Source organism: Gekko japonicus, unplaced genomic scaffold (assembly GCF_001447785.1).
Source record: "Gekko japonicus isolate JY-2015 unplaced genomic scaffold, Gekko_japonicus_V1.1 scaffold752, whole genome shotgun sequence".
Lineage (NCBI taxonomy): Eukaryota > Metazoa > Chordata > Lepidosauria > Squamata > Gekkonidae > Gekko > Gekko japonicus.
In genome coordinates, this window is record NW_015170296.1 from 613,594 (window position 1) to 624,522 (window position 10,929).

The 10,929-nt window shown below is 47.0% G+C and overlaps 1 protein-coding gene across 1 annotated transcript in view; it reads left to right on the forward strand.

The window, feature by feature from the left end:
• Positions 1 to 10,929, forward strand: part of SEC31A (SEC31 homolog A, COPII coat complex component) — an 85,662-nt gene that overhangs the window by 63,005 nt on the left and 11,728 nt on the right. The window contains exons 21-22 of the mRNA XM_015417916.1: positions 2,431 to 2,775; positions 7,918 to 7,956. Of these exons, the coding sequence (XP_015273402.1) occupies positions 2,431 to 2,775; positions 7,918 to 7,956 (384 nt within the window). The remainder of the gene's footprint in view (positions 1 to 2,430; positions 2,776 to 7,917; positions 7,957 to 10,929) is intronic.

A 10,929-nucleotide genomic window follows, 5' to 3' on the forward strand; every position in this document is an offset into this window, starting at 1 on the left:
CCCTACTATCTTCGTGTGAGGCGAAAAATTATCAAGCTTCTGCAAGTACCTATAAAATACATTCAGCTGATGCACATTAGGGAGGTAAATAGAAGCTAAAACCACCGGCTCTCCCTCCAGGTGTCCCTGAACAAAAATAAACCTTCCGTTCTTATCTCTCAATACTTTATCCTCAACAAAATCAACTTTGGAATTTATTACTATTCCCACCCCTCTACTTTTCGAGGAGCCTGAAGCAATAAATTTCTTTCCTTTCCCAAAGCCAGGAAAGTTCACCTCTCTCTCTCTCCCCCCCTTATGTAACTCTTGCAAAAAGACCACATCAGCTTTTAATTCATAAATATATCTTCCAACTCTTGCCCGTTTCACCGGATTCCCCAACCCTCTCACATTAAGAGTTGTACATATAATATTTACATTCTTTGTCATATAACTACTGACCATTTCTCGTTCCCATGTCTTTTCTGTTCTCTACCAGCCTGGAATATCGGTCCCCACCATCCCATTACCAGCCCCACCTATCTGTGCTTATCTACCCAACACCTAAACACCAAATCCCATTCTACCCGACCAAGAGAAAAAATGTATGCCACAACACTTGGCATATCTCTTGTATATGAAACACTTCCCAATATACATTCACACACCTTTCTACTCCATTCATAATCAACCCATTCACCTCCTTTACCCCATTCTTCCAACCATTCCACAATCACACAAACCAAACATACCAACATCATTCCAACCACCCTCCATTCACCCCTCCCTTCCCCATTCATTCCACCTCTCACACAGAGGCTAGGTGGCCATCTGGCAGCAGTGCTGATTCTGTGAACTTAAGCAGGTTATGAGAGGGAGGGCAAGAAGGGTTGCCTCAGTGCTTAGTTCTCGTAGCCCTTTCTTACATGCCCAGGGAAATGCTGATCGCCACTTTGAGGTCAGGAAGCCATTTTTCTCCAGGCCAGTTTTGGCCAAGAATTCTGGAGAGGGTGGTTTGTTTGTTTTTTTGCCATCTTCTGGGCATGGAGCAGGGGTCACTGAGGGTATGGGGAGGAGGTATTTGTGAATTTCTTGCACTGTTAAGGGGGGTTGGACTAGAGGACCCTGGACTCTATGATTCTATGTTGATCAAAGTATAGTGGAAGCTGAATCCATAGCTTGACCCATTAAGAAAGAGGCAAGTATTTCCACCTAATAAGATGCATTGGTTGAATCCACCCAGCTTTTCTGCCAGCCCGGATGGGGGTGGGGGGCTTTGGCCACCAAAAAGACTCTCAGGATCTGCGTGGGCAAAGCCAATGAAGGCTGTAGTAAAGAAGAGAGTTAGGTGAGATTGAGGGAATAAACTGGCTGGATCCAATCCATATTCTGTCATTTTGACTCTTTAAAAGATTTTGTATTGTATCCAACACCCAGCATATGTTTTTTATAATTTTGAAGCTCAGTATGCTAGATTGCACCAATGTTGTTATGAAACTTGACCAGTTGGGAAGGAAGATTAGTTTGTGTTGCAAAATACACTTCTGGCCTTTGGACCCCTGTCTGACAAATGGAATGGTTATGAGAATGCACATGTTGCCAGACGTGTCCAGCAGAGCTCCATTGGAATTTGACAAGAAATATGGGATGTAGGCTTTTTTTTAATGTAGCAGGCTTAGATTCGTCTTGCACCGTCTTATCCCAAAAGCCCATAATATTTTGCAGTATATCTGTATCTCCACAACAGTCTTGAGAGGTCATAAATCTCACTTGTTGAACTGGGATTAAAAAAAACAGGTCTCCCGATTGCTGATGGTGTCGACAAATGGCTTTTAGGTCGCCTTAGAGGCAATAAATATACTTTACAGAGAAATAACTGCAGCGTTGGGAGACTCATTTGAGACCTCCCCTCTCCTTGTAGTTTCATCACCATACTTTTAATATATTTCTATCATACTAGGGGGAAGGGAATCACCGTTTTCGAAGAGTTGTGATTCACTGGATTTGGAAGAGAGAGCCCTCTGAGCAATGGGTATTTTAAGTTAATAAGAACTCTTTGCATAAGTTACAGTGCTCTCTCTTTAAAACTTCTGGGCATGGTTAGACGGCACCTGATGCAGCAGCATTGCCAAAACCCAAAATGCTGAGTCTAGGCATTGCCAGGATGGGGAAAGCACCCGGAAATCCGACGAAACGAAACTTGAGGCAGTTTACGAAGGAAAAACGGTGGCATGTTGGTGCAATGCGTAAATAATAGCTGGAGGTTAAGATGAATTCAGCTTCTCTCGCCTGTGTGTTAAGTGGGAATCCAGTCAAAATCCATTCATCCTGAATAATTATGACGTCAGGGAAGGCATGCAGAGTACTCCAAGGAGTGTTGATGATTATAGACATGTGTCAGATTATCTCAACTAACTCCGGTTCTCCTTTTTTTGCCTCCCTCCTGTGTAGCTTGTCAGCCAGCGCAGCAGTATTCTTTCAGAACGGGGGGACCGCCGCTCTATCAACCCCAACAGCCTCTCGCCCCTCCCGCTTCCGCCTCTTACGTTAACCCTTCCCCGCTGTACGTCCCCTCTAACCCTCCCAGCTCCCTGCCTTCTCAGTTGTATCCAGCACAACCCCAGGCCTCTCCGACAGCCTTGAATCCAGGCTCTTCTCTTCCCCCTCCCCCTTCCGGCACCTCCTTCCAGCATGTCAGGCCGGGAGCCCCAGCATCTACTCTGCCGTATGCACTGCCTCCTGGACCAACAGGTACAGAGCCTGCAGCCAGTGAGCTTCCTGCATCCCAAAGAACAGGTCTGCGCTTGAAACGGACTTTCTGTTGCGGTCTGAAGTGTGTGTTTTGGGGGGTGGGGCGGGGAGAATGCATTTTTAATTTATTTATTTTTTGCATGTGTGCACGCATGGTTTTAATCTCTCAGAAGAGTGCCCTTTTGGTGTTTCTAAAAAGGGTTGTTGTCCTCTGCCTGCCGTGTAGCATCAAGGCCTTTCTTATTTTCCACTGAGTCCAGCTAGCACAATCGCTTCTGCCCGTGTGGGTCAGAGGAGACACAAATTAGCCTGAGATTCACGTGTTGCCTATAGAGAGCAAGCTTTCAGGCTTGTATGCCATTGCAAAAAGAAAAAGAAAGAACCCCCCCCCCTTTTAGCACAGCTGAGTGTCAATGCTCCCTCTACGCTGTGGAGTCTTGCGAGCAAAAATTCGACTTCGTGAGCCACTGGCATCAAAGTTGTGAGCGAGTGATTTGGCTACTGCATAGATTAGTCTGCTCTGGAGCCATTTTTCCAGAGCTAAGATGAAAATGTCCACACACACAAAACCTTTATTGGCATGTAAGCAGAAAACATCATGGAAATACGGGGAAAATACTAAGATGCATCAGTCACTTACACTTGGCTATTCAAGTCTCGTCCTCTGATTGCATAATATAAAATTTTTGCAACAGCCTCCATTATTTCGCAATTAGAATTAAACAGAAGAAAGTGAACAGTTGAGTCATCAGAGTGCCAGCTCTTACCCTCTAGAAATGGGGTAATAAAACGAGATCGGATATCCCTATAGAGGGGGCAATGAAGTATGGTGTGTGTAGTGGATTCTAGATCTTTTTCACACTAACTCAGCTTAGAGGGAACACGGGTGTGTGTCTCTTCTTTTGTTGAAGAAGAGGAACTTACAAATGCTGGCCGAAAGAAAGTCGACACCCATATCAATATTTGCTTAGTTAAAGGGCCATGGGATGGAGTCTAACTGTTTTAAATTATTTCTCCCTGTCATGCCCCCAAATTGTACAGCCAGTTGCTGAATAATTTGGTTGCTCCCTTGCTGCCCTGGAAAGGTATGAAGCTTCTGCCTCTTGCCGTGTGGCCGGATTAGCATGTCTAGAGGGTCCACATTTACAGAATCTCTGTGGGTAGGAACTTTCCAGGAGTGGCGTGGGAACAAGGGACTCAGGCAGGGGCAGTCTCGCCACTCCAGCGTGTGAGGCAGTCTCTCCCTAGCAAAGGTCTCCTAGTTAACAGGGCTTTAGAGAAGAGACCCTCACTTACACAGCAGGAGGGGGAAACGCTCTCTCACAGCAGCCAGTTGACAGCCGAATGTCAAACCACTGGCGACCAGTGAAATCCTTTCTTTCCGTTGGGCTAAAACAGGGGTCCCCAATGTGGTGCCCGCCAACACTTCCTGGTGTCCGGGGCACTTGATTGGCCGCCAGAGATCAGATTGGCTGTGCAGATTAAAATCTCATTCCAGTTGGAGCTGCCACCACAGTGTTGGTTTTATTCTCTCTCACTGCCCCATCCCAGTGTATTTTTAAGTTATACCTCTTCTCCCCTTCGCTTGGGCTTCCTCTGTGTGTGTGTGTGTAGTTCCAGCTCCCATGGCAGCCATTATGAGCTTGGCTCCACCTCCAGCAGCAGCCTACAGGCTCAAAAATGTTGGGGACCCCCTGTGCTAAAAGCAAAGGGGTCCTGCCGGCTACCTTGATCAGTTTCAGATTGGGACTCCAGAATCAGTACCAGCAAAAGACTATGGAAACTATCACCAGCTGTATCCCCAAGTCCTGTATCACAAGCAGCAGTGAGGATAAAAAACGGGTTTCACTTTCCACCTGACAGCTGCTTCACAAATCACATTTCTGCCATGCCGATGCTGGCTTGCAAGGCGTAATGAATACACGTTCGTCCCTTAAGTTCCCCCGCCAAGAAGCTGCTGCCTGTCCTCACAGTGGCACAGAGAAAGCTGACACCCTGCAATATCTGAAAGCGGCCCCCATCAGGAGTCTTCCGGCAAAAAAAGACGAAGCATAGAATTAGGGCAGTTGTTTAAAGTGGAGGCTGAGGGCTTTCCTGAGCTGTTGCTTTTAAAAAAATATATATTCTAACTCCTCCAGTTAGGGATTAATATGTAAGTTTTTTTCCAAGACCCCAACTAGGAAGGAAAATATATTGGCCAGTGGACACAGTAACGCCACCCTCTGGCGCTTCTCGTCTTTCAGGCAAACCACGCCCCCCCCCCTTCTCCCATACATCTGCAGTGAGGCTGCGATTCTTAACCGATCTTAAGGAACAATATTGATGAAATGATTTGGAAACACCCTGTGGTTTTCCCTCCAGCAGCTAAGCTGGAACATGTGTGCATGGCTTGAAGCATCTTGATCATACATATGTGTTGGCATGGCATGAACCCAAAGCTGGTTGGACCCCTGCTTTTGTTAACCTGTTTGACTTGGTTGGCTCTGCCGTGCATGATAGCAGACCTGTTTCTTTATCCAAAGCTCAGCTCTTTTTTCCCCTTTTATATAAGTCTATTGTAAGGGGAAGAGGGTTGTATTTTTGTCAGAGATGTAAGTTTATTTTTAAAAAACCAACCATGTAGGGTTTTTTCCAGGAGGTGAAGGGAACGAGACTGCCACAGATTGAAGACTTAGTTGAAATGACATTACTTACCCAGCAGCTCTCTGTGCAGACTTTTAAGACAGTTGCGTTTTTCTGTTAAGAAAACAGATGAGTGTCCTTGAGGAACTGACTCCTAGAATTTATAGCCTCTTGACTACTTCCGCAAAGGTGGCTATAGATTTCGGTACTGGTGAGCAGATCTTCTGTGTGTCCAATGAGGAATCGAGCCTGTTAAAAATGGATAACAAGAGGGCACCCTCCAGACATTTAAAAAGCTCCTCCTCCGGTGGCAGCCATTTTGTGGTTGGCTCCTCCTCCTGCAGCAACCATTTTGTAGTGCCCACCACCCTGTGTCAGAATTCCAGAGGTGCCGACAGGCTCAAAAATGTTGGGGACCCCCTGTGCTAAAACGAAGGGGTTCTGCTGACTACCTTGATCATTTTTAAATTGGGACCACTCATGGGCCACGTCATGCAGGCCTGGAAGTCTCCTTGCTGTAAGTGCCCCTTCCAGCCCAGACAGCATTCTTCCACTAGCCCCCTCTTGGTGTTACAGGAGTGGTGGGGAGTGACAGAAAAGGCCTTTTGCATGCCTGGAAAGGGCACAAGCTTCATGAAGACTACCCCCCCACCCCCCCAAGCTGGAAGTGTGGTGCTTCCAATGGATCTGGGCATTATTGGAACTGACCGGATCAGCCCCATCATTAGTGTTCAGTTACTTTGGATTGCATTCTACTTCTGGGCAGATCAGTATGTCCGACATCTGTAAAGCATATCAATGTGGGTCTGATCAAAGGACAAAAATTCTCTGTCCCACCAGAGATATAATAAGAACATAAGAGAAATCATGTTAGGTCAGGCCAGTGGCCCATCCATTCCAACAGTCTGTGTCACAGAATGGCCAAAACCCAGGTGCCATCAGGAGGTCCACCAGTGGGGCCAGAACTCCAGAAGCCTTCCCACTGTTCCCCCCGAGCAGCAAGAAGACAGAGCATCACTGCCCCAGACAGAGTGCTCCATCCATACCTTGTGGCTAATAGCCACTCATGAACCTCCGCATGTGGAGACCGAGCTGTTCAGAAAGTTGCCAGTCGGCCTCATGTCCCCAAAGGAAGACGACACTCGAGGCAATGTCGAAGCCAAAACGTTGTTCTATCATACATCTGATTTATTCTCTGAACAGAAATATCTGTAAATCTAGGCCTTCCCATGGAGAATACTTTAACTTGCCATTTAACCGTAACATCACTTCTGCAGTGTTTCAAAAAGAGGCCACATTCCAGGACCTTTGGCAGGATGGGGGTCTTTTCAGGATCACCCTGGGAAAGTGGAAGGCAGGCGGGCCCGGCTGGTTGAGTTTCATACATTACAACCAGCTGGCAAGGAGCTACAAGTGGTATGTGTGGAACTGTCTGTTTTTGGACAGAAACGCTCCCCCTTCCCCTGAGCTGTTTTTAAACCGTAGCAGGGTGCAAAGATGGAGACAGCATTGCACTTGTTCTTTTTCTCCTACCAGGCTTAAAGCGGCAAGGGGGCATTATCAGTTGGGTGAGCAGTGGGGGGGGGGGGTTTCTGGTACCCACCACCCTTCCCCAGAGCCCTGTTCTGAATCACCATGTTCCCTAGCAGCTTTCTAGGGCCGGTTTTGCATCTGGTGTCCCAGGGGCAGAACTCCAGCATCAGCTGCTGGCTCTCCTTTGAGAACGAGAACCAGATAACATACCGAAGGGGAACAGCACACATCTTGTGTGTGCCTGTGATCCAGACCAGATCTGCACCCCATGAGTCTAAAACCGAGTCCTAGAAATAACCACTTTAAAATAACTCTGGGGCCTGTCGGTTATTGTCAACGTAGTGTGGGGTTCTCCATCGTGATGCCCATCGGTGCCACGGCACCTGCCAGCACCTTTCCTGCACTTTTCCTGGTGCCCACCATGTGTTTTTAGAAAGCAGGTGGGGCTTTTGCCCAGCAAGGGGGGGGGCATTGGAGATTTGATCAGCTGAGTAGATTTTTTTTTTAAAAAAGTTGCTTTGGTAGTCGCTGCCACCTCAGGACAAGGATCTTCACTGTGTGACTGTAAGCAGATGGCGGCGGCCATTTTGTGACGGTGCCCACCATCTTGTGTCAGAATTCCAAAGGTGCCCGCAGGCTCAAAAAGGTTGGGGACCCCTGCGGTAATGCAATCTGGGTCGGGACATTTTGTTTTCAAATGACCTGTCCTTTGCTGTTAAACAAGCCTTTTGGAAACCTTGGGGCTGTCTGCTCAGCCGGATTGTAAAAATGGTCTCTTACATTGGGTTGGAAAGTCTCAGTCCGATGAGACTGCTTAAAGGCCTGAAGGAACTAATTGGCTTTTGGGGTAGACAGGAAGGCAATCCATCAGTCCCGCCTGGATTAGATTCCTTCCAGAGAGCTAGTGGATCCAGTAAGCAGGGCATGTCAGCAGACATGTTCTCATCCAAGTAATGCTCAGAGAGCTGCTAAGAGAGAGTGACAGATTTATTTTTAACACCTTCCTGAGTTGTTTTTGCCTTTTGTCTACAGAGTTTCAGTCCATACAAGACCAGGCCAGTATCCTACAAGGTGAATTAGCTGCACTATAAAGTTTGGAAGCATTAAAGATTGCAGTGTGGAAATTGAACCAATCTGTCACTAACAATGCATGTAATGACAAATTCCACGCCTCGGGCTAATGCAGTTGCTAAATTCATTTAAAATTAACACTTCTAGCATAAACAAATGGTTTTGAGTCAAATGGCACGGCTTGGATTTATGCCGCTGATATGAACAACTTGTAGAAACCAAAGTGTGCGTTCTTAAATACCGCTTTCAGTACTCTGCGTTGTAATTATTGAAACAGTCTTTTGAGCAAACAGTGACAGCTGCACTGCACAATCAAGAATAAGCTGAGAAGCGGCACGGGAATCAAATCAGGGCTGTGTGTACTCTGTGCTGTAAAAAAAATAAATATGTGCATCCGGGCATTCCAAATTCTGTGCCAACAAACCCTGACTTCAGAACATAAGAAGGGCGCTGCTGGATCAGACCAGTAGTCCATCTAGTCCAGCATCCTGTCTCACACACTGGCCAACCAGTTCCTCTGGAGGTCCAGTAACAGGGCAGAGAGGCCTGATATTGCCTCCTGGCTCTGGGAATGTGGGAGGTTCCCCTTAGCCTCCATGGCTAGTAGCCATTGATCGACTTCTCCTCCATGAATTGGATGCCTGTTTAGAGCTGTTTCCTCCTGTGACCATCGCTGCACCCTCCAGCCGCGGATCCCACATTTTAATCACTCTCTCGGATAGATTGCGCAAACTGAACAGATGCATAACTTATTTTTGTAAATTCCCTTCTGTGCTTAGATAAAGAACAGAACTGAGGGAGGAGGAAGGCTCAACTTATTGTAAAGGTCCCCCTCCACACCTTGCTGAAGAAATAGTAGTTAACCCTGCTGCCCCACAAGAGCCCACAACTGGTCCATGAGGCCTGGGCAGTGCAAATGTGTTGTCCTAATGTGGCCAGGAATTTCCCCTGGCACGGCTCTTTGCCCATTGGAGCTCAGAGACCAAGGAGCTGAATGGGGAAGGAAGCAGCATGCGTTTTTGCTTCTCTTTAGCCCAGCAAAAGCCTGCACGATATCTGGGGAGCTGGGGGGAGTAGAAGAGCAAGCTTATGTGCCAGAAGCGAGGCCATGTGATGTATGGTATGGACCAGGCCTTCCTTGCATTGCCTGCAGTGCGAGGAACTTGGTATTGGAAGATATAAAAACTTCCTTGCGCTCTCTGTGTCCTAATTTATCACCGCCACTGCCCCTAACACATCGCAAGCACTCATTAGTTTAGAAAAGAGGCAATTATAAAATGATGCACGGGGTAGAGAGAGCTGAAAAAGAGAATTTTCTCTCCCTCTCCCAGAATGCTAGGACTCGAGGGCGTCGAATGAAGCTGATGGGCAGTAGGCTTAGGAGGGACAAAAGGAAATACCACTTTACACAGTGTGATTAAAATGCGGAATTCGCTGCCAGAGGATGTAGTGATGGCCACAGGAATAAATCGCTTTAAAGGGGGATGAGATGGATTCATGGAGGAGAAGTCTATCAATGGCTACTAGCTATGGTGGCTGAGGGGAACCTCCACAGTCAGAGGCCCGAATCCCATGAATCCCAGAGCCAGGAGGCAACATCAAGGGAAGATCTCCACCTCTATGCCTTGTTGTTGGCCGTCCAGAGGAACTGGTTGGCTACTGGATGAGACGGGATGAAGGGCTAGATGGACTACTGGGCTGATCCAGCAGGGCTCTTCTTATGTTCTTGCGTTCTTATTTGTTCCTCTTAACTTGCCTCTTAGTCTTGAGTCATTTATTCTAATTTTCTTGAGGGTGGGGGGACAAGGAGCTGTGGAAGGATGCTGAAATCCTACTGTAGCCTCTGAAAATATTAACCAGCAGCCCCTTCTGAGACTTCAGCAAGCATTTCTCACGTCTTTTCAGCATCTTTTCCACACTCCCAAGCAATGTTCCCTCTAAGCTGTGGAGTCTTGTGAGCAAAAATTCTACTTTGTGAGCTACTGGCATTAAAGTGGCGAGCCAGCGATTTGGCTGCTGCATAAATTAGTTTGATCTGGAGCCCTCCTCCCTGAGCTGAGACAAAAATGTGTGAGCTGGAGGCTAAAAAACTGTGAGCTAGCTCACACTAACTCAGCTTAGAGGGAACACTGCTCCCAAGAGCTATCTTAGAAAAAAGGAGAACGAGCAAAAGATTCTTGGGAAGCTAAATTCTGTTTTTTGGCATCCTTGCAGAATCACAGTTTACACACAGCCTTGACTTTTGCTATGAATGAGCTGCACAGCCATGCAGAAATGTTTACTAAATCACTCAAGCAAAATCAAGGCTATCCTAGACGTTAGCATAAATGATGTTGCAGCTCGCTAAATTTAAAGCTCTTTGGCGGGGAAAGCACCAGCTGTGATTATTTCTGCTTGATTAGCAGCCTTGTATAATAAGCCTGCATTTAATTTAAGCAGCTTTTTATGTTGAGCTTAATGCAGCAGGCCCCAGTTAAAGCTGCCCATCCCTAAATACACCTGTGAGACAATCTATCAGATAATCTCAGCAAAAAGAAAAATCTTGTAAGGAAAATCACCTGCGCCAGCCACTTTGAAATCTAACGCTTTGCAATTCCAGGTAATTTCAGGAGGGTTCCCGACCAGGCAGTGTCGAAATAAGAACCGGGCAAGACTTCAAAGGGTTAGGGTGTCGAAATAAGAACCGGGCAAGACTTCAACTAGGTTTTCGTTCACCGCTCATCTAGGCTGCATTCAGATGTCATGACAAGTTGGTGTTTAACCTGAGCTAGCATGTGAATAGCCCAGGATAGCTCAGTCTTGTCAGAACTCAGAAGCTTATTCGGGTCAGCCCCGGTTGCTGTTTGGAAGGGAGACCACCAAGGAAGTCCGGGGTCGCTGTGCAGAGGAAGGCAAGGGCTAACCTCTGAACGCCTCTAGCCTTGAGAACCCTACAGGGGTGGCATAAATCAGCTGTGAGTTGGTGGCAGAAAA